General features: G+C 46.8%; 2 protein-coding genes across 2 annotated transcripts in view; both read right to left on the reverse strand.

Moving 5' to 3' along the window:
* LOC149332482 (neprilysin-3-like) overlaps nucleotides 1–18,806 on the reverse strand; it is a 29,879-nt gene extending 11,073 nt beyond the window's left edge. The window contains exons 1-8 of the mRNA XM_089555775.1: nucleotides 18,775–18,806; nucleotides 17,027–17,130; nucleotides 15,795–15,899; nucleotides 14,029–14,207; nucleotides 7,980–8,120; nucleotides 6,152–6,325; nucleotides 3,705–3,861; nucleotides 1,030–1,128 (exon numbers count right to left, since the gene is read on the reverse strand). Of these exons, the coding sequence (XP_089411901.1) occupies nucleotides 1,030–1,128; nucleotides 3,705–3,861; nucleotides 6,152–6,325; nucleotides 7,980–8,120; nucleotides 14,029–14,207; nucleotides 15,795–15,899; nucleotides 17,027–17,130; nucleotides 18,775–18,806 (991 nt within the window). The remainder of the gene's footprint in view (nucleotides 1–1,029; nucleotides 1,129–3,704; nucleotides 3,862–6,151; nucleotides 6,326–7,979; nucleotides 8,121–14,028; nucleotides 14,208–15,794; nucleotides 15,900–17,026; nucleotides 17,131–18,774) is intronic.
* A 3,423-nt stretch (nucleotides 18,807–22,229) lies between these two features.
* Nucleotides 22,230–23,957, reverse strand: part of LOC149332483 (neprilysin-2-like) — a 35,320-nt gene continuing 33,592 nt past the window's right edge. Inside the window, exons 12-13 of the mRNA XM_089555776.1 lie at nucleotides 23,642–23,785; nucleotides 22,230–22,580 (exon numbers count right to left, since the gene is read on the reverse strand). Of these exons, the coding sequence (XP_089411902.1) occupies nucleotides 22,230–22,580; nucleotides 23,642–23,785 (495 nt within the window). The remainder of the gene's footprint in view (nucleotides 22,581–23,641; nucleotides 23,786–23,957) is intronic.

Below are 23,957 nucleotides of genomic sequence, written 5' to 3' on the forward strand. Positions count from 1 at the left end.
ACCCGGGACCACCGAACCCGGGCCCTACCATAAGCTTGCTGTCCCGGTTAGCTCAGTTGGTAGAGCGACTGCTCCGGTGAAGCGATGGTCCCGGGTTCGGACCCCGGACCAGGACGAATTTTCTTTAACTACGAAGTTTCTGAGAAAGCTGTATAGCTTTCCTTTGTAGCCGTATGGCAGCGCTTGGATGAGTAATTACTCCCTTATTATAGAACAATGCATAATACACAATGTGATATGCAGATGTTATTCGGTTTAAGCAGAATGTAGCAACGCTGTATGGCTGTTCACTATGCTCATGTTCATGTCAGAGATACTCACGAGTATTTTTACATTTTTGTCCGCCAAAAATATGTGTTACAAAAACTGTGATGTGTACATGAGTGTTAAGTGCACTGGCGATAGTAACAAACGAATCAATTATAGTAGAAGGGGCAGAAAGATGGCTGTCTTGAAAATACAAATCTAAATTAACAGGGCTTGAAGTGGAGAGACTCAGTGTGCTTAGCCTAAGTTTCGACTAGAGAGCTTCTTGTCGAAACGTTGGCTATAAGTAGACTGTGGTTCCCCATAATCCCGTGTTCAGTATGTGATTGCGAGGTAGGTGTCGATTGCTTGGTCGAGTTCAGCCGCAAAACTAACCGTATGTTCCGCAAACACTTTTCACTGACAAAGAAAGGTGGACTAATCTTCTACACAGCCGACCATGGCGTTCTTATGGCGTAGATAGCCATTAACGCACCATACATTTTAACTGATTTTTGCATTATGGATATCTTGTTCAGTTATGACAATAGCATCGCAAAGGTAAAAAGATGTACATTGAAAGCCATACGGTGCAAAACGACGCATTGAGATGAATTAAGCCACATAAATAACACATCAGCGCTAACGTTTTACATTCATCACCAGGCAGTACTTTTTAAACTCCTCTAGAGGCAATGAAAGGACGGCCCAAAATGTTGCGAGGTATCGGTTAGGTGTCTCCCATGCCACACAGCGAACATGCAGATGACTAAGGTAACGTACCTTCGTCGTAGTAACCTTTCGCATAAATTCCGAACTCGCTCAAGCGTAAAGTTCTGGGCCACCAGCTGACCTTCCCGATCGCTGCCATTCGATCTTTCACTGAAGAGAAAAGAGAGAGCAGTAATTATATATATATATATATATATATATATATATATATATATATATATATATATATATATGTGGGTTGCGAAAGCATGAAGTACTTGACTGCATACAAGAGTATATAGCGAAGTATACGCTTCGTTAAAGGAAACATATTTATTCGACTCGACGTTTCGATCGGAAGACCGATCTTCTGCTGAAGAAGAGATTATATATATATACATATATATATATATATATATATATATATATATATATATATATATATATATATATATATATATATATATATATATATATATATATATATATATATATATATATATATATATTTACGGGCTTGAAGAAACGCAGGAAGGACAAGGCGACGACGCCGGCGGGGCTACAGTTGCGGCTGCGCCGTTTTGTAGCTGGGATCGTTACCCGGCTCCTCCGCCCCAATGTTACGGCTATAACCTCACAGCCGAGGTGTTCTAGCTGGTTCAACAGGCCAGCGGTGAGCGGTTGAATCGGCGAGCAGGGATCAGCTTCCAACAGGCACAACATTCTCAACTTCCTCTTCTTTCGTTCTCCGCCTTGCCCTACCTGTGTTTCTTCAAGCCCGTAACAATATACATATAAGCAAACAAAGGGAGGGGAATGAGGGGCTCGTTATAACTATGAGACAAGCCAACAGCCTCAGAAACCAAGGGACAGAGGGGATTTTAATTAATTTATTTATTTTTGGTGTTGATCAATTTAGAATATTACTGAATATGTTATCGCTTAATGGTAGTTTATTAGAAAAGCAGAAGAAAAAACAACCATCAGCCGCCGGTGGGAACCGAACCCACGACCTCCGGAGCACCGGACGCGTAATTTTTGCTGTGCAGAAAAGGTGACTTACGAAGTTTTGGAAAGGTTCCACTAATACTGCACCGAATTACTGTCCCACATTGCGTCATGTGCTCGGTCGACAAACATCATTCGTGATAGAACACGTGCACAGCGTTTACGCTCTAGAAAGGACGTTACAGATAGAAAAAAAATAGGAAACAATTGGTGCAGACAAAAAAAATAGGAAACAATTGGTGCAGACACAAATCAACAAGAACTCGACAAATGGAGAATGAAATAAAATCGGTGATGAACAAGGCCACTCCTATTCGTGCTCTGTAGTCAAGAGTGAGGGCTGACCATATTTTGTCGTTCACCGAGGAGAAATATTCGTTAAAGATATTTGTATTCTTTGTTTACCCGTTCCCGGACATTTCAAGTGATCGCAACGGCACTGAGGTTGCTTTTTACTGAAGAAAGGAAACGAATATATTGCCACTGAGTCCTGCCAAATTTTTTCTCGAGATCGGCCGTTGATACAGCGATACCTTTTGAAAACGTAATGCTACATGCTTGCGTTGAATTATTTCTAGCTTGCTGATGTGCACAAAGCAACCTCTATAAAATTCGACTCATTTTGAAGTCTTACGGAGGGAACTGAATTTGTTTTGACTGCGATCGGAGCGAGTTCATACAGCAAAGGTACAAAAGAAGATCTTTAAAATTCGACACATTTTGAGGCCTTACGGAGGCAATTCTATTGAGTTTGTTTCGACTGCCATCGGAGCGAGTTCATATAGCGAAGGCACGAAACAAGCTCTAAAAACTACGGCTAATTTTGAAGTCTTACAGAGGCAATTCTATTGAATTTGTTTTGACTGCGAATGGAGTGAGTTTCCACAGCGAAGGCACAATACAAGCTCTATAAAATTCGACTCATTTTGAAGTCTTACGGAGGAAATTGTATTGAACTTGTTTTGAATGCGAATGGAGTGAGTTCCCATAGCGAAGGCACAATACAAGCACATATATTTTTGCGGAGGCAATTTGTTTTGACTGCAAACGAAAAAGTTCATATAGTGAAGGCACGAAAAATTCTATAAAATGTGACTCATTACGAGCTCTTATTGAGCCAGTTCTAAAGAATCCCTGTTGACTGCGTACAGAGCAAAATTTTATAGCTAGCTCTCGTTAAAGAGTAAACAGACTACTTAATGAGCTGGCTCGATAGGCAGCGACTTCCTATAAAGATCCTTTAGAATCACTAGGCTCCCCATAAATTTCAAAAGAAACTCGATATCCATTTTTGCAAGGGTAGGCGGGTCACCTGGATATCGCGACCTTGTGGCTTCATCACGACCTGCCCACCGGACTGTGAGCTAACTGAGCACAGTGGCAGGTGGCATTTAATGACTGGTCGCGACAGGTTGCTCGGGATAGCAACCTCTGTCGCACAAGGCCCAACGGCAGCAGCACCTGCCATCGCAGGGCAGTGGGGCATCGCTTAACCGCTGCACCACTGCGCCGGGAGAGGTATGAGGACTCCTAGGGATCTGTCAATGTAAAGTCGAGAATGAGCAATTCCGCACATATGGGCATTAACATATTAAAACTGTATTTTTTTCCTTAGAGACAATAGAGTGGTACCCTTGAAAAACAGCTCAAGTGTCCCTTGCAGTTATGTTTTTCTCCGCTGCAGAACACCAAGAGAGTATACCTGAATGAAGAGAGTATACTGAGGAGAGTGTACTCACTGGCCGCCTCCAACTTGACAATGCGCTCGGCGAGCGCTGAAGAGTCAATGTTCGGATCATAAACTTGGAGGTAACTCTGGTAGAATTCCAGGAGCTTCGGGCGAGGTTTCTTGTGCTGGTTGTTCATCCAATTCTCATCTCCCTTGTTTATCCACGCCTTCAGCAGCAAAACCATTGACACACAGTTGCATATTTTCGAACTCAGCCCACAATTTTTCCTTCATATTCGGATATCTACTTTCTTTGATGCCAACGTATACAGCGAAGACAAATCATTTGACACCACTTCGAATGTCCTACGTCAATTAGTTTGGGCCGTAATGGACGTTTGAAGTTTCGGGAAGTCACGCTTTGGGGAACCAAAGGTCGTCAGCGTGAATTCCTATGATAAGCTGCGCTTTGATTCGACTAGTAATGTTATGCTCTGTAACGCGCTGAATAGTTTGATATAACTCCGAACATTTTACACCAATTAGATGGTCCACAATCTTTGTACTGATGGTACCACCCGCTTATCCCACTTAAACTCTTCACAATGACAAATGTATAAGGCAACGAAGGTACTATAGTATATGCGGGGTGTAGCGCTGCTGTTATAGGACCGATTGGATCACGTGGTATGGAACCATGGCATAATGCTACTTAATTGCTCTCTGATGGTTGTGCTGCACCACCTGTTTTTGTCACGTGGTATGTATCCTCTGTTGCTATGCGCGAATGCCATGGTGGCTGCCATTTTAGACGAATCACCTGTTTCATACTGGCTACCCGGAAGCCTTGGGGAGCGAACCCCAAACCACCCGGATGTGCCCGGAGGCGGATGCTCAACCCACTAGGCCACCACTGTGGTCCAGCGGAGTTTCCTCAGGCCGGAAGACAACCCTTCTGGGGCTTAAAACTTTTAACTTATCTGTCTAAATATCGGCTAAGCCAAAATGTAATATTCTCTACTGAACACTGCAACTAGATCGAAGGAAGTGTTGACGCCATGTTGCATTACGTATCCCTTCTTAAAGGCGCATGGCTTCCAATGGATGTCAATTTAAGCATGCTTAAATATCACGGCTTCCTTTAAATACCTCTTGTATTTCCCCATGGGGAAGGTTCATGAACTGAAACCTGAAAAAATGTCCCGCATGTCTCTTCTCTCATCAAAAGAAGGATTGCATTACTCGATTGGAAGTAGAGGTACAACCGTGGTTTGATTACCTCCGCCCAAAATTAAATTTCACTAGACACTCTCAGACACCATCAGAGAGCAATTAAGTAGCATTATGCCATGGTTCCATACCACGTGATCCAATCGGTCCTATAACAGCAGCGCTACACCCCGCATATACTATAGTACCTCTCCTTCAAAATCTCGATAGTGTTCCGGGCTGCTCCGTTGGCTCGATGGCCATTCAAACTGGCCGTGTAGCAGCGCTCGATCGCCTTTGAGTCGATAGACTATCGGTTCGAGGGCCTTCGAAATGCCCGTGTGACAGGGGTATTATACAGGGGCATTATACCCCTTTCACACCCCTGCCTTCGAATTGCCCGTGTGACAAGGGTGTTATACCCCTGTCACACGGGCCCTCGAACCGATAGTCTATCGACTCAAAGGCGATCGAGCCCTGCTACACGGCCAGTTTGAATGGCCATCGAGTCAATAGTCTATCGAGCCAACGGAGCAGCCCGGAACAATAGTTCACTATACCGGAACTCTGTCGAGATTTCGAGGGCCTTCACGCGTTGACCAAGGTTGCTATAGACGGATACAACTTGTCTGCAGTGAAGCTGCGCCCACATTCAGCCTCTACGCACGGAATTCCTCCACGACGAAATAGTAGTCCGCTGCTTAAACGTTTCTTGTTACCTAAGCAAGAAGCTTATCGCAAGAAACAAATTATGAGCTCTAGACTTTCGATATGTGGATTGTCTGATATAGTCAAACATTAAAAAACTGATTTCGCGATAAGATAACAGAAGTATTGATAAGGTGCTGTTGAAGATCTAAAAGTACGTGCCCTACCTGCGTTACCCTATTCACATTCGTAGCGATTTCACTCTAGTGTCCAAACCTACTGTCACAACTACTTCTACAGGGATGTATTCTCTTGAAACTCCAAAATAGCTCGCTGCCAGTTATAAGGGGTTGTTTCCTACTCAGACTTCTTTACGTAACTTTACTTACTAACGTTTATTCCAATGATTCTGCATGGACTGAAGGCGACATACGTTACCTCAAAGCACCAATGTAGAAATCCAGTTGTCTTTTTCGCCTGTTTTTTTTTGTTCCTTGTCTTTAGCCTCCATCTATACAGCTGTCAACTATCGCACTGATACTTCCAGCGACCATAGCCTTCAGCGTGCAGTAATAAATTTTGCACATGGTAAATGCGCCCCGTGGGATTCCAAAGTGAGGTCCTGCTTCCATTTGCATAGAATGTAGAACTGGTACGTACGCACAATATTTTTCCGTGATTGACATCCCAGCACAGGTCGAACTTCACGAAGGTGGGGAATCCGTATACGCAACTCAGGTAAACCAGCCGATGCGGGATGTTGTAGGCCGGGTCGGGGTCAATGTTCGATAAGTCGAGCCGAAGATGGGAGAGGAATTCCTTGACCGGTTCAAGCTGCGTGTGAATGAGAACGAAAAGCATACATTAATTAAATCGTTGAGAAGGGTAATATCTCTTAATCACTGTAGTAATCAGTACAAGCAAAAAGACAACTGTTTGAAAGTTTCTATATGTGTGTTTATGAAGACAGTCTTTCCTCGTCTTAAGGCTTTTTTTTTTCAGCTCTCTTCAGCGTCACCGACGGCCACATGCGTCACATCATGTTGTCAACGTTAACGGCTTAAAGTGATGACAGAGTGGGTCAGGAAGTTCGACAACATAAAACAAAAAAAAACGAAAGTATACTGCTGTGCTCCTGCCCGATGTTTGTCGTCGCAAAAGAATCAGTTCTGTAGAAATGACAGGTGACTAATTCTTACACCGTGCAGGTGGGCACGGATGCTTACATTACAAGGAATGAGCTAATAGATAATTTTAGCATAGCGCGTACCACTGCGCCTACCGCTTGCCGCCTACCAAGCCCTACCACTGCGGATGTGTAAATCGCTCTGACGGCGCCAGATGGCGCCATATTCCCGTCAACAGCGCTCACAGTGGCGGAAAAGAACTAGAAAACTAACCAGTAAGTATGCCGGTCATGAGGACGGAGAAAGAAAGAGCATTAAACGACAGGTTAAAAACGCGGAAGTTAAAAATTGGATGAATTCAATGGAAAAGAAACATAGTGTAGAACTATATCGATTCTGCAAAAGGCAGATCAGGAAAGAATTTTTCTATGATAACTCAAGAGGCAGTGCCCTACTTTTTGAAGCTAGATCAGGGTGTCTTAGAACGCGCAGCTACAAAAAGAAATTTAACGAAGAAGACGACACATGTGCAGTGTGTGGTAGATCTGTGGAAACAATTGAACATTTCATAATCAAATGTGATGGTATCCATCCGGATGTCGATGCAGGCACAGTCACTCTTTCTGAGGCCCTAGGGTTTAAAGATAACAATGGTCATGTAAATAAATCTGCAGTGGAAGTCAGCAAAAAGCGATTGGAGGATTGGTGGCTGAAAAGCAGAGATGTGGCATAAGGTTAGAATTGTAGGAAGCCGTAGGCAAAGGTGATGGAGAATCTTAATGAGAATTGCCAACACAGTAAACAAAAAAATAATAAAGAAAGAAAAGCTGAGCATGGTGGCAATTGCCACCGTCCCGTTTCAAAGGGGGCGCTCCCATCCATCCATCCATCCATCCATCCGTCCGTCCGTCCGTCCGTCCGTCCGTCCGTCCGTCCGTCCGTCCGTCCGTCCGTCCGTCCGTCCGTCCGTCCGTCCGTCCGTCCGTCCGTCCGTCCGTCCATCCGTCCATCCATCCGTCCATCCATCCATCCATCCATCCATCCATCCATCCATCCATCCATCCATCCATCCATCCATCCATCCATCCATCCATCCATCCATCCATCCATCCATCCATCCATCCATCCATCCATCCAGCGCGGCCGCCTGCCGTGTCGGTACCAATCAGCGCGTGCGCGGCAGCGCAGCACGGTACGCGGTAGAGGCAGCGGTACGCGCTAAACGCACCTAATAACTAATAAGAGTGGACGCTCTAAGAGACGGGAAGAGCTTGCCGCAATATTTAAGTGTGAGATACATCTTGGTACAACATAGAGGAAGACCGATGTAACTGATTTCGCGCATAGAGAGATGCCTTTACCTCGGTTCGGCTGGTGTTGGATGCGAGGCTGATGCATGCCCGGTACAAGCCAGCCGCCTTCTGTGAGGCTCTCTGGAATCTGGGCGGGATGGGCATGGTGTTCAGGGCTTCCCTGATGCCTGCTTCTGCGCGGTTCGCAAGCTGATAGAAGGGTGACAGGAACAGCAATCAGGAGGAGTGATGCTTATGATTGGTTTGGTTTGGTTTATGGGGTTTAACGTCCCAAAGCGACTAAGGCTATGAGAGACGCCGTAGTGGAGGGCTCCGGCAATTTCGACCACCTGGGGTTCTTTAACGTGCACTGACATCGCACAGTACACGGGCCTCTAGAATTTCTCCTCCAAAGAAATTCAACCGCCGCGGCCGGGTTCGAACCCGCGTCTTTCGGGTCAGCAGCCGAGCACCATAACCACTGAGCCACCGCGGCGGCCCGCTTATGATTGGTTACGTAAAGTTAAGTGCATGGTAGGTAAGGGCGGTTCGATATAATATCAGCTGCATGGTTAGGGTTAGAGTGGGAACTTTGGTTTGGTTTAATGGGGTTTAACGTCCCAGAGCGACTAAGGCTATAAGGAACGCCGTAGTGAAGGGCTCCAGAAATTTCGACCACCTGGAGTTCTTTAACGTGCACTGACATCGCACAGCACACGGGCCTCTAGAATTCCGTGTCTTTTGGCTCAGCAGCCGAGCGCCGTAACCACTAAGCCACCGTGCCGGGGCAGAGTGGAAACTTTGATTGGCACGCTTACTCACGGTATCGTCTCAATTGAAAACACTCTACTATGAATAGTCAGTTCACTCGTGGTTTTTAAGCGTTGTCTATAAATTATCCAAGGCACGTTAAAGTTTCCAATGCCGTCCAGCGGAAACGAGCAGCTGCCTTCCAACATATATCCAAAGTTCAAATATAAAGTCCAATGTATGTGCAGCGTAGTTCGATTGCGTTCTCTGTTAGCAGTGTGCCTTTCTGTACGGTTGGCGCTTTGGGTTGGGTTGTAGCTGATGCTGTTTTTTTTTTTTCGCCCAAGACAACCAGCCGACGAGCACTTCATCGAAGCGAAAGAGGAAATTGATCAGAAGTATCAGAAACAGCTGTTGGACAAAGGAAAGCGATTTTGTGCGCGTACGACGAAGACCTTGCGCGGACAGCAGCAAGGCCAATTTCAGTATCGGCGTTTGGCCTTCCGAGTGCCAGTAATTACTGAAACCCAAAATTCACTTCTCTTGTAGATTACAATGCAAGTTAATTTCCCACTCCTGGGAACTTCATTAACAGGAATGACAGTTTGTAAGCAAACAGCACGCTTCAGATTTTTAAAATAGAATTCAGGACAGCATTTTCTCTTCAGTGGCAGACTGGCACGACAGAAGAGTGTAAAGTTTTCACTAGACTGTTCTGATCGTAGACACTTAGTGCTGCTAAAAACTCTGCACCAGCGCTTGAAGGCGCAATGAGTGGGACAACGCTTACAAAATTGCTGTACACCGTCTACAGATTATTCATAGACTTGTTCAAACAAGTGTATATACTTTCTACAGACCACACAAATACTATATGCAGTCTATTATTAATCTATAGAGTCGTGACTATACACTTTTATTAGACATTTTTGTATAGACTATGAATAGAAAACAGGAAATATCTATAGGAAGTCAAAAGAGAGTATAAGAAGTCTATGTATAGGAAGTCTATAGACGATTTTTATAAGTGTGGTGACCATCCTTTCGTATCGACCGATCCTCCACCGTCTCTGGAGGGTGGCTCAAAAATGTGGCATCACGCTCGTGTCTACTGCGCCTGAATGGGGGATGTAAAAAATGATGAACGTGGCCTAAAAGAATGAATGCAGCATGAAGCACGCCGATGGCATCGGCAACTGCAAAACCTCCGTCGTAGACCGCTCTCTTGTTGTGGACGCTATAATGGACAAATGGCAAGTTCCATAAATGACAAATTACGGTGTCCCTGCGTGGTAGACGAAGCACTGGCAGGCAGTAAGCATTTGGCCGATTATCGTCACCGGTGGCTCGGGCGCCATGCCTGAGTATTATAACACGCGCGACTTGGTTATCCTGAGAAATCTATGAAGCGTACTGTATAGAAACAAGGATGCAGTATGTGCATAAGCAAACCGTCTGTCTCACTCTTGTAGTAAAAGGGTATGATCTCAATAACGGAATTTGTTACTCTAACCAGCACAGCAGGCTGTCGTGACGACTATTCGTTTGTTTGTTTCCAGTTGGTTAGGCCATTTATATGCGGAGGAGACGCGGTAAGGGCGTTGGCGCAAGGGCCCATGGGTGCCAGTGTCGATATGGTGGCGAACCGCTGCGGCACGACCCAATGGTGCTTGAGGAGAGTCGAAGGATGCGCGGAAGCGCTGCAGCAAAGCGATGAGCTGGGCGCGTTGGTGAGGTGGTAGAGCGGCATCGACAGAACGGGAAAACATATCCGGGGAGGACGGGTCGGCGACGTCGGCGGGAGGAGTGAGGGCGTTGATGTCATGGGCGTCAGCGTCATCAAGGACACGAGAAGCGTCGTCGAGATCGATGACATCAACTGTGCCAAGCGATTCTCCCCGAAGTAAAGTGGTGGGGAAAGGCAACGGGTTCGCGACGTACAGGGCACCACAACCACCAGAAAGTGTGAGCACGGCATGAGGGAGCATGACATATTTTCGGTGCGCACAAAGAGGAGAGGGTGAATAAAGGACAGTAGCGTCAGAGAGGGCAGCACAAGTCAGCGGCACGAGAACAGAAGAGAAAGGTGGCACGTCGACGTCGTCAGCGGCGAGAATAGGCGCGGCGGTAACAGGGGAGGCGTCCACAAGAGCATCACACAGCGGCGACAAATCAATTTCCGCACGTGCACAGTCAATGATGGCGTGATGCCCGGACAGAAAATCCCACCCGAGGATGATGTCATGAGAGGAGCGGGCGAGAACGAAGAATTCAATGGTGTATGGGAGGCCTTGGATGACGAGGCGGGCAGTGCACGCTGCGATAGGGCGAATGGGGTCAGCGCTGGCGGTGCGAAGCGAAAGGTCGGAAAGCGGCGTCATCACTTTTTTTAATTTGCGGCACAAGTTACGACTAATGATGGACACGGCAGCACCAGTGTCAATAAGCGCGTCAACAGGAACACCTTCAACGATAACTTCAATAACGTTCATAGGGCTTGAGACGGTCGTTGACGGCGCAGTTCTTGCCTCCGGAACTGCGGCGCCTAGTTTTCCGCTTGAAAAGGTGGGGACCGGCGGCGCATAGGATAGAGCGAACGGCGTCGAGGAGACGGTGACCGATGGCTTCGGTTGTAAGAGTCGGAGCGAGGCGGAGAGGGATTCGGAGGCGGCAGAGGAGAAGAGACAGGGACGGAGGGAAATGAAGCGTCGTACGTTGGCGAGCGCCCGTAGTCGTAAGGACCGGATCCTCGCGTGCGGCACCAGCGGGCCACATGACCAGCGAGACCGCAGGCATAGCATATGGGGCGGTTATCAGGGGTGCGCCACGGATTCACAGGGCGGGGACCGGTGCGAGGCAAAGGATGGTGAGTGCGTGGCAGTGCAGGGGCGAGCTGCTGCTGAGGGTAGACGTTGACAGGCGGCGCATAAGTTGGAAGAACCGGCTGAGGTCGTGGCCGGACGACTGCTTCTGCGTATGTCAACGGTGCAGTGACCAGAGTAGGTGAATTAGTGGGCGGCAGGACCTCAGCTACCTGCTCCTGGATTACACGCTGAATCGAAGGCGATAGTGATGGCGTTGTGGCGGGTTGGGAGGTAACCATCGATAACTGACGGGCGACCTCCTCTCGCACAAACTGCTTGATGTGCTGAAGAAGGGTCGGCTGATCGTTAGCAGGACCGCCTACCGCCAAGCTCGAAATGTTGTCGTCCGTGCAAATGACACGCCGGGTGGCATGACGCTGTTTTCGGAGCTCGTCGTAGCTCTGACACAAAGAGACGACGTCTGAGACGGTTTGAGGATCTTTAGACACGAGCATTTGAAATGCGTCGTCCTCAATCCCTTTCAGAATGTGCTTGATTTTGTCACCCTCGCTCATAGATGGATTGAGCCGTTTACACAAGTCAACAACGTCCTCGATGTAGCTGGTGAAATTCTCGCCATTTTGCTGGGCACGACTGCGCAGACGTTGTTCGGCGCGAAGTTTTCGGACAGCGGGGCGGCCGAAGACGTCAGTCAGGCTGGTTTTGAGAGCCGCCCAGGTAGTAAAATCCGCCTCGTGGTTGCGGAACCACAAGTTGGCGACGTCAGTCAAGTAGAAGATGACGTTCGTGAGCTTAACGACGTCATCCCATTTGTTGTAGGCGCTCACGCGTTCGTAAGAGGCCAGCCAATCTTCTACGTCGGTGTCGTCAGTGCCGCTGAAGACTGTCGGGTCGCGCTGACGGACGGCACCGGAACAGATGACAGCCTGGGCAGGTTGGACCGAGGTGTCGGACGTCGTGGTAGAGCCTGGTATCCTGGGCATCGTGGCGTAGTTCCACGGGGAGAACAAGGAGCACCTCCACCAAGTGTCATGTGGAAACTCGCACAGCTATTGTGGTCGGGCACAGTCCTTGTCCCAGCAGTGCTGCTGAGCAGGCCGGCGTTCGCAAGCGCGCACCCGAGCTTCGTCAGCTTCGTCTTCTTCTGTCATCTTCCTCTCCTTCGGCAGCGCTAGCCGCGGAGGCAGCAAACCCCAATTCTCTTTATTACAATACATATATTTCATATATCTGAAGTCCACACCATGTCGTGTTTCTTCTTGACGGTGTGCTTAGTTTGTAACCAGGTTGCGATATGCATCTCAGTACATAAAAACACGCCTGGGGCTCCACCGAACGCAAGCTTCAGCAAGATCAGTCAAGAAAAAAAACTTAAGCGGTCCTCAGTGAATCGTTCGAATGCGTTAGTAGCCAAACATTCGTTTTATATCCCAGGTTGACACACTAAAGCTGGTTGTATCCAAGATGGTACATTTAGGCTCGTTATATCCGAGGTCAGCACATGAGAGTTTGTTATATCCGAGAAGGCATACTGAGGTTTGTAATATATGAGGTGACATAAAAAAGTTCACTAAATGTGAGGTTAACACAGTAAAACTCGTTACATTCCAGGTGGCACACTAAGGTTTTTTTTATATCCGAGGTAGTACACTATTTTAGAGGCGTCTACCCGTGACGACCGTTGCGATTTCCGCTTGCATAGAGCTTCTAATGCAGACGAATTATAATAAGTATGCGAGCTGGGTAAGGATGCCACCGGTCTGTAATTTATCACTGCTTAGTTCTTTTTTTTTCAAATACGCTGACATTCTTGATCGTTTCTGTTCTACAGGCTGAAGTCCCAAAAACCAAGGCGTCACAATTCACTCGATTCCTTGTGGGAATTTGAACGGAGCTTATTCACGGTTACGCCGTAATACGGACAAAGATGGCGCACGAAACGCTGAGCAGGGGTAGCGTTGTATCCTTACGTACAGTATGGTCCGTAGACTGTATATACACTTTTTACACACTATTGCTTTCCTATAGAAATTTTTCTAGTCTGTTGATAGTTTTTAGGCTGTGTAATTACAAAAGTCTATTAAAAACTTATGGCCATAAATCGATAAAGTGCCTACAAATTTTCTACATAGATTTGTATTGTCGTTAGACTGGTCTATAACATTGGTCTGTAGACAGTCTACAGTAAGGGTACACTCGGTCGGGACGGCTCACGGCATGCTTGTTCTGAGAACACATTCATTATTGCGTTGCCTCGCTACTAGGTCACATGATATTCACGTGTCAAATGGTTTCTAATACTGTTGCATATTAGATTTTTGCATGTAGTCTCTGCCATGCGCAAATCATCAGCGTCATGGTACACATTATAATTACTAATAAATTATAAGCACTGCGACATCTCATAAAGCACTATAGTTCACCGAAACTGGCTTTGGAGAAGAGCTGCTCAACTAGAATGCGGTGGAGCTTTCGCACTGAACCCTTGAATTAAAAGGATTACGCAGGTATTTGCAGTCACGGGGTGCACACAATGATCTCACCTTGAAGATGGCACTACCGGCCCCCGAGAATTTACCGCAAACGAAGGTGTAAAAGTCGTCGCACGGTGCAACGCTCCGATTCAGTGCCCTATTGTAGAAATCCGCAACGACCCCAAAGCCACTCGGACGGGGCGTAGTCGTACTTCCTGGCGTGGACGTAGTCGTCGCCCTGGTCACGACTGAAGACACAAGGACAAGGAGCTTTAGGTTAGTAGGCAACCATCTGACTACTCCGCACGCTTTACCTTTGACTCGCAAGGCACTCGTATGAGTATAAACGCGCCCTGCAGAACACTTGCTACCGTGCGGCACATATATTAAGGCGAAAGCCTTTAATGGCTCATGCTCGCGGTGTCCGTCCGTGCGCTGGAATCGTGCCAACTGTGGCCTCTCCTCCGCGCAGCGGCGCAACCTCCTCCCCTCCTTAGCAACTGGCGCGCCGTTGGGGGGCGCAGCTGTGCATAGCAACCGTGACGTCAAACAGTAGCGGTAGAAAGAGCGCGCGCGCGTCGGAGGTGGCATCTGTACCACCGCTCCTTCGCCAGACGACTCGTTGCAGTCGAGTGAGTGAGACGCATGGCTCCGGAGCGGCCCAGTGATTCCGCACCAAGCGGTTCGGGGAAGCGGCAGTGGATTGACCATAAGGCTTTCGCCGAGCACACTTTAGAATTTCCAAAGTGTCTTAGGTAATTTTTCTTGTACTACTCAACCTCGGCTGTTTTTATATATATAGCGATAGCTGGCTTTCCGCGCCCTACAAGGCAAGGTCGCATAAGCGATCTCCGGTCATGTAGCCTATGTAGGCTAGAGCAAGTGCCGACTTTAAGGCAAACTCGCACTTGATTTTGAGGCGACTGCGTCGAACTTTCAACATATAGTCGGATACAACTTAAGTCTGCAGTGAAGCTCCGCCCCCATCCAGGACCGCCCCACACAGAATTCTTCCTCGACAAAAACTTGTCCGTTGTTAAAACTTGTTTTGTTACTAGAACAAGAAGTTAATCAAAAGAAAAAAAAATGACAAAATCTAGAATTTTGATACCTGTTTGTTTATTATAGTGAAACATTTAAAAGATGATTTCATTTACTACTGGGATTGAACAGCGGAGTAATACAGTATGCGGGGGACCGTGGCTCAGTGTTAGCAACTGCTGTTTTTGTTTGTTTTTTTAAGTTGTATCCCACTATAGTGCAACCGACACTGGAGTACACCTAAAGCATTGAATACTGGTTCACTTTTTCGGTTACAGCACCTAAAGGCCTTGTCGATAACACTTGATTAATCGTTAGTGAAGTGCGAAAATTAACATAAGCGCACCGGTTAAACAACCGATTGTAGTGAAAAACTAAACTCTTCATGTAATAATCGTTGGTAGCAGGAATATATGTTTTGGCTCACTTCGGTTAGAATCGTAACTGCTATTTTTAGAAGCGTTTTAGCTCAAGTAAGATTGTTTTACCGCCTTCCAAAGTGTCTCGCTTCAAAAAGTCCTAGATATTGAAACGTGGCGGTGGCGCTTTCATTCGATTTCGCTTCTCGGTGCGAAGAGGAAGTGTGACGTCACAGATACGCCCCTGACTGTATTGAGGCCGCATTTTATGAAGGCCCTTTATGTGGAAGGATACATAGAACCTCGAGCAAAGTTTCTTAAAAAAGGTTGTTAAAATATTGAACTTTCGAGATGCCCGAAGTGGCTGCACGTTGCAAACAATATTTCTCGGTGACTCTGGAGTGATTACTGGGAAGAAAGGCGGCAGCTCCTTACTTTCTGGTCTGGGAATTGAGCCTTGGGGAACTGGCGCGGGGGGTTCGCCGCCAATCCCTTTGCTGCCTGAGGTTTCGCCGCCAACACCTTCACCGCTGCTGTCATCTGCGTCGCAGCAGACATTAAAGGCGAAGGCACATGTATGCAAAGAGATTAAGCTTGTTAGAGAAATTGCTAGGTTCGCAGTGTGAATTTCTAAACGCTATTACAGACTGGGGCAAAAATGAGTACGTTGAAGTAGCGAACGCTATTCAAGTTTAAAGGACCTGACTCTCGGACACGCAAGGAAGGTTGCCAACATGGCGACAAGCTCTGAAGCGAGGGCCTCTGGCTCCCATACATCATGCACTGGGAATAGCACTGAGCACAGTTGTGTTGGACTCCACTACTACACGTGCGAAAGCTTCCGCAGCGGGCGAAACGATTACTAAAATTTCTTCCCACTGCCTGTATACTTTCTATTGACAAATCGTATTTACTAGTCTGCATACAACACAAATCCCAAGACCATCTACAAATTATCTGTAGATTTATAGCCATACAGGTTTAGTAGACTTGTCTATAGACACTTCACAGACTATGAACAGAGAAAAGAAAATATCTACAGGACGGCGATAGAGTCTATAAGAAGTCTTGAGTAAGTCTACAGGCCATTTTTATAAGGGAAGCTTCTTACGGCTCGAGGCCTCAAGTTCAATGATAATTACACGAGACAAAGTCTTAGCCGCCGCTTTCCTGCACCCCAACGAGAAAAGTTCGTCGTGCAGTGCAATGATAATCGCCGCACTTTGCTACCATTACCGCTATTAGGCCAAGTTTACGGCGTTGAGTCTCTTTACTTCAAACCTGCATCACGACTTTCTCTGATAGTTTGCTGTCCGTCCGTCTTGAGCGCCAACTTTCTTACCGTTCACTCAGTCCTTTCTGACGTTATACATCGACGCTAGGGTGCATTCTTCACTTAATTACTTTAAAGTCCCCCCGCTAGGGGATAATACGTAAGGGATTACAACGCATATCAAAGCCCTTATTTCTTAACATTCACTGCAGCTGCTGCCGGCGCTCTACTAATTCCTTCCAGAAAATACGAAGTAATTTTTTTGTTTTGCCGCTTGAAGCGTTATTAGTACACACAAAGAAGCAGCGTCGCATGCTGCCTTCCAGGCTGCGCCTCGTAAGGGGCGTGGCTGACTGCCTTGCATCTACTTCATCGATCACGTGATGGTTCTCACCGGGGCGCAATGTTTCCACGTAGATGATGGCCGCCACTGCGATGAGTCCGATCAACACCACGCCGACCATCACGACCGACATCCTCGCCTTGGTGTCGAAGCCGCTGCTGCATGATAGGCGTCGAGCTAAGCCCTTAGATGCGCGCGTGCACTTCAGGACATAACTAATGAGTTATGCTAACAATGAAATATTCCTGCGATGAAGTGTGAGTCGGCAACGTTACTAAAATCCCTGAACTTGCAGTAGTATTAGTAGTAGTAGTAGTAGTAGGGCACGTGGTTTCGTGACGCAGAGTTGATTGTCCAAGTAAGCAAGAGCTGGCATTCGATCAGATAGATAGAGGTCGAATGAGCAAAGCGGAGAGAATCTTCAATTACAGGATGACTAAAACAGGAGAACACCTTAACAATTAGGCACAGCACAAATGATTCAAAGGGGGCAGAGGAGCACATGTGTTTCAAATGGTGTGTACTTGTGCTCCGGTAGATCACGGCCGCGACCCAAGCTCAAACCTTCGTACCACGATACTACAGCACCCTAAAACCCAGGCTATGGCGCACCATATAGAGATGTGAACCATGAGAATTAGTACCTCAATGTTTCGCTCTGCATCACTCTATATCCCATAGCTTATCCCAGTCTTAACGCAGTAGTGCGGACTAAGACGAGTGTGCCTAAATGTTTTGGCTGGCACTCCGCGTCAAGTCAATTTCCTCCAAAGAGGTTTTTAAACACGACAGCGCCATCAACCCCTGCGAGCCCTCGATAAGGACGCACATCTGCCAAGACTCTTTCGATGTGTCCTGCTGCGACGCAGAAGTGCCCCAAGACTGAAGGGCACATCATTTTTGACGAGAGCGTATGTTGCTACAAAGAAAAATTCACATCAACACCTGACTATACACTGTGCTGGCAGTGCATTATCATTAGAGGCTGTTGATGCGTTTAGTGGAAGTGGCATCTCTTCTTGCCTAGAAACGTCACTTCCCCCCAGCCAATACGAATTACCTGGTCCCTGCAGGCAATAAGAAATATCCGGTCTCATGACGTCGCTTCCCTCAGACCAATAGGAATTATCTGGTTTCATGACGTCACTTCCCTCCAGCCAATAAGAATTCTCCGGTCTCATGACGTCGCTTCCCTCAGGCCAATAAGAATTATCTGGTCTCATGACGTCACTTCCCTCCAGCCAATGGGCAAATTTAATGGCGACGTCGCATTTCGGCCCTTTGAGGCTATTAATGCTATCGCATCAAAAGCAGGTCATTATAGGGCGCTTAATACTGACATTTCTAGCTTAGCAGACGAAAGCATCCAACTCACTGCCGCTGGCACAAAATCGACGTCCACCATTATGCTTGTGCCTCTAATGGCAAATTGGAACGTCATTCCCTCCACTAAAGCCCTCCACTAAAGCCTAGCACTATCCAGGGAACAAAAAAAATTCAACATTGGTTTTCATTATTTTTCTTTATAAGGCCTCCTATGGCCAATTTACTTGCAAGTTTTAGCGATGTCTCCATTTTCTTCTTTCCTTTTTCCGTTATTTACGGTTTGACTTCCCGATATATAGTTACATGATGTTTTTCGCGAACTACGCTTCTCCTAATGAAGCTTTAATTCAGACAGCATTTACGCTGGGTCCCCCTTCTTCTAACGTAATTGAGTTTTTCGGTTCTTCGCAAATGTAGGTTTATCCTCGGTATAACAGCTTCCCTGCAACACCGATCCTGTAGCCAAGACTTACTCTGTTTTTGTGGCCGAAATTGAGTCTTGCATTGAACCGTTGTCGTAAGGAATTGGGGCTGAAAAGAAAATAAGCGTGGATGAAATACAGCAAGAGGCTTGCGAGGGTGATACGACCGGTGTTATATTATTGTGACTATGTAGGTTTCAGCCACGTTGACCTGCACACATAAAGGCAGGGAAGCACTGGTCGCTTATTGTGTCACCTTGAGGCCGGTCATACAGTATTTAGGAGTTTACATCGATACGCTAATCGACTGATTACTTTTATGCTTCATGCGAAGTATTTCTTTTCGCCGTATAATGGGACAACTAAAGAGGTTGCAAGGAGGTTTCGCCGTCCGGGTTACAGTGTTTACAATGGTGCAGTCCCGATAATGTGACGTTGTGTGTCGTACTATGACAAATATTTATCTGTCTGGCTTTAACCTACGCCTGAAAGCAAGATAAAGCACGCAAGTCAAAGCCTTAAGCCCTGCGGCAGAGTGTTGTCAAGCCCTACCTCCCAAAATGTACACCGAATACTATCTCTTCCAGGCTTGCCGAGAGGAAAGCCTTGTGTTGTTGCTAACTGCGCCTTTCAAACAATCTTTCACACCTACCTGATGATGGCGATTCATAAGGGGAGGGATAACCACTCATCGGATACATGACGTACTCCTCCGATGGGTCTCCTGCAACGAAACGTAGACCACAAACGGAGGTCAAACCCTGTTCAGTTTAGCGCTGAACAGAAATCATTCCTTAAGAGGCCCTGAGTATGCGACACTGCCGAAAGCACTGTGAACAAAATTGAAAAAAAAAATCGCTCAAGTGTAGTCAAAACATCAGGATGTTAGGAGAAAGTTCCCCCCCCCCTCCCCCCAATGGCACAAAGATGGCGAGGATAACTATCCCACTGCCGAGTGCCAGTGCCAAATGGTGCCATGGCAAGGAAATTTGACATCGCCCTGAGACAACGTTATGATATTGGCTATGTCGGCACCGTTGATCGAAAATAGCCGTTTCTTCCGTGTGCCTGAAAACAGGGACATTTCACGTGCAACAAATGACATTCATTGCAAAGCCAACTTGCTCAGTGCACAACATGCACATGGCGAAGGACGTTGCCATCTGGTCACTTGCCATGCGTGGAGAAAGCGAAGAGAACAAATGTGGAAAAAATAAAAACTGGCTGCTGAGGATAAGGTAACCGCAACGATACCAGAACCGCCATCCTATTCTCGTCGCTTCGCGCCCTTGCTCCGGCAGATACCTCTATTACGTCATCCTTGAGTTCTTTAGCGACGCGATTCACCCGTTCACACCGGTGCCCTTATTCGAATAAATGGCACTTAAGCTAGGAGACACTGTGTTTATTTATAGTTACTTACAGTGGCGCATTGGTAAACAAAGCCGAACTGTATCGTAGCTTCGCTCTAATATGGCGTCAGCTAAGGTACGCTTAAACCCTACAAGACGGTAGCAGCCGTTGTGCGTACCTGAGGGAGAACCGGGGTAGAACCGAGGATCCATTGAACGAAGGATGGTCAGAGGATGAGGCTCTGGTGGAAGAAGGCTTGTCCACGTAGGCTCAGGGATGCGGTCAAGGCGTAAGAGCGGAGTGCAGAAACCGCTACGATGGAAGACAAGGCTTCACTACCTGTGACGTCAGAGCTTTGGCGTCGAGCTGCTTCGTTTTCACAGATCGCGTGCCACGAGCAGGGAACACTGCAAAAAGAAGACTAGTAAGGTCTGTCCAAAGGTCATATGTGGATGGACACTTGAGCGCGTATCTGGACACTTGGACATCTCTCAGGATGCCGACGCCTGACCGCGCTACAGCCTGCACTCTTGAACCGATTTACAAACGTGTTCACCGCCCTTCTCAGGACTCTTCACTAGCCAGAAACTTCCTTGGTGTCACTACTGTCATCATCATCATTACAATCATGGGCCTCTTGTTTTCGCCTTTACTGTAACCGTTTTAGTATTCCGTCACATTTTATTATGATAAAGGCTTCGTTCCCTAGAGAACCCGTCCATTACTACCGGTCCCCTTCCACTTTTTTCTTGCTCTCTCCGTAATCTTGTTTGCCTTCCAATTCTTTTTGGATACTCTTGTTATTAAACACTTGCGTCTACATCTAATGACGATGATGATTAAAACTTTTTTTCTAGCGATGTAGGTGGCCCCCTACTCCCCGCCCCTGGCACGCAGGCCTAGGGGACGGGGGACGGGACCTCCGCGACTAAAGACTGGCGAAGATACATTAGTTCTTAGAGCGTTCCATGAGGCAGCATAGAGGCATAGGAATATTCTCCTCTGAGCAGAGGCATGAGAAGTTCTCTGAATAGTTGGTCCTTCCTCTGCTGGCAACCCGAGAGTCAGGGATCGCGGAACACTAAGTACTGTTCGACTGATTGTAGCTGACTTGTCGTGACCTGCTCTGTTTGACCCCTGTCCTGACAGGTCGTGCCTTGTCATTATTATTGTTATTATTAATCCTTTACTCACAGTGCCACAGCGTCTGCTCGTGTTTTTCCTTTGTTTTCTCCTCTCCTTCCTAGTCCTGCCGTGCTTTAGATGCTTTGGCACTCAGCGTTGGTGCTGGCCAAACCTCAACTCATGCGTACATTTCTACTCCTCTGTGCTTAATGATGCACTTCCCTAGGTCACTTCCGCTGTTGTGTGCCCCGACAGCCACTCAGCTCGACCTGCTGTCTTGTTGTAATAGCTAAAGGCTTGAGTTGCTAAGCAACGGGGTCCAAAGAGTAGCGGCAACCATATGGCCTTGTGCTGTGCTACGTCAGAGATATATGTCAATGCACGCGAGCGACCCCTAGACGGTCGAAAGCTATCCGAAGCTCCCTTAAAAGTGCTGAATGCCAACCTTTTCTTCTAGCTGACGAAAAAGTGTTGGTTCTGAGGCTTTTTAGCTTTACGGCACCGGGGGAGCAGAGCCAGCTATACAGCAAGGACGAGTTCAGACTAGGAAAAGCAATACTTACATCTTGAAGGAAGACTTAAAGAAAGATCGAGGACAGTTTGAAGTTTGTCTCTATTGATAGTAAACGGCATGCTAGCGAAAAAAAAAAGAGACCTCGCTAACTGAAAACGGAACGTTTCATGAGCTGAAAGAGAGCCTTCCAGCTCGCGTGACCCCGGCAGTTATTCGACAAATTTGAATAATCACGTGGTACGAATTGCTAGCCCAGCCGGTCAGGTGATGTCCGTCGCCTTCCCGGTCAGCTGTCGACCTTCTGCATTGCTTCCGCGTGCAGGTAAAAACAAAATATAGAAAAGCAGCGCGGACACACGTGGTAAGATCGAAGAAATGTGCATGCGTTACGCTGCAGTGCCAGAACGCGTTTACCATATTGGTGACTATTTAGCATATATGGCAGCTTCGTATGGTAAGTAAGTAAAAAAAGGCAGTGTAGCTTCCCTTCGGGGTTTATTCGAGCCTCGCGCAACTACCAGAAGCTGCATCTCTGCTCGGGGTTCATTCTGTCACCCTTTTGGCAGCTGTACGCCTGAGCGAACTCTGGCATGTTTCGCAGGGGCACGAGGCACCGGGATCGGCTGTGCCAGTACCAGGATTTAGGGTGACGCTTTGTCCCTGAAGCCGTGCTGCACCACTTTAGACAGTACGAGACGAAGAACATCTGCTCTGCGCTGAGATCGAGTTCCGGCACAGTCGCCACGCGTTCGTTCTCCGGGAGGCTCTTGAAAGCCTCGTAGGCAACCTGCAGTCCCGCATAATCGACGAAGCCTTCCGAGTCGATGAATTCGTTCAGTGTCCTTCCCCGGCTCTCTGATTCCGCCTGCGAGAGGAGGGTCGCGTCCAGATTAACTGCAGTATATTTTCTGGGGCCTCCACCCTTACAAAAAAAAGTATTAGACAGTCTATAGAGTGTCTATCGACTTCTGTCTATAAAGTCTATAGACTGTCTATAGGCAAAAGTCTATAGGCAACACAATTGCCACAGACAGTCTATAGACTCTCTATAGACAAAAGTCTATAGGCAATACAATTGCCACAGACAGTCTATAAACAATCTATAGATTTATGGCCATACACTTGCAGTAGACTTTTGTTTATAGACAGTCTATAGATTATGAATAGACAAAAAGCAATATCTATGGGAAGTCAATAGAGTCTATAAAAAGTCTATGGATGTCTATAGACCTTTTTTATAAGGGCACTACATGGACGGCGATTCTTGACACGTCGTACTAACGCGAAAGCATTTCTCGGCTCATCAGTGGTGTTCGTCCGATTAGACAGATCCATAGCCAATCAAACACTAGCCACATAAAAGTCCATACATTGGCTAAACTGGCTATAGTCGGATACAACTTAAGACTGCAGTGAAGCTCCGCCCAAATTCAGCCTCAGCGCACAGAATTTCCCCACGACGAAAAAGCAGTCTGCTGCTTAAACGTTTCTTGTTACCTAAGCAAGAAGTTTATCATAAGAAAAATTTATACTATAAAATTTTTATACGTGGATTGTTTCGTACAGTCAAACTTTAAAATTTTTGTTTGCTGCTGCGATTGTCCAGCGGAGTAATACAGGACGCCGCGGACCGCGGCCCAGTGTTAGCAACTGCTGTTTTTTCAAGTTGTATCCTACTGGAAACAGTCCTCTCTTGGAAAAAAGAACAGAAATGAAAAAGAATACAAAGAAAAACAACAAATAGAATAATTGTAGAAATAAGAATAACAAACAATAAATATAAAAAAACAAAAATAATGACTAAAAAAAGACAAAAATGGAGGGAGAAAGGCTTTGGCATTTCCGCTCTTGAACAGACTTGAGCACTAGCCTGTAAATTATAAGCTTGTCACCGCGTGCATCGCTCGAGTTGTCACGGTGGCGTACCTGGTAGTAAGTATTGCGCAGGCAAAGAATCTTCCCGGCATACAACTTCTTTGCGGGCATCTTCTCAAAGCGGACATCCCGAAGGTAGTTGTCGAGCAATACGAACTCGGGGTCTAAGTGGTGCATCATTTCGTGCCCAGCTACCTGCAATCCCCGAAAAGCAAAGAAAGAAAAATCAATTGTATTTCATTTCATTTATTTCATCCTTAAGGGCGTGAGGGCATTACATAAGGAGGGGCTACAGCTGGGGTAAATAAAAGCATGATGAAGGCAGGCACAATTAACACAAACACTACAAATTATAAAAGACAAGCAA

Source organism: Amblyomma mixtum, chromosome 8, assembly GCF_055824585.1.
Source record: "Amblyomma mixtum isolate Tamu chromosome 8, ASM5582458v1, whole genome shotgun sequence".
Lineage (NCBI taxonomy): Eukaryota > Metazoa > Arthropoda > Arachnida > Ixodida > Ixodidae > Amblyomma > Amblyomma mixtum.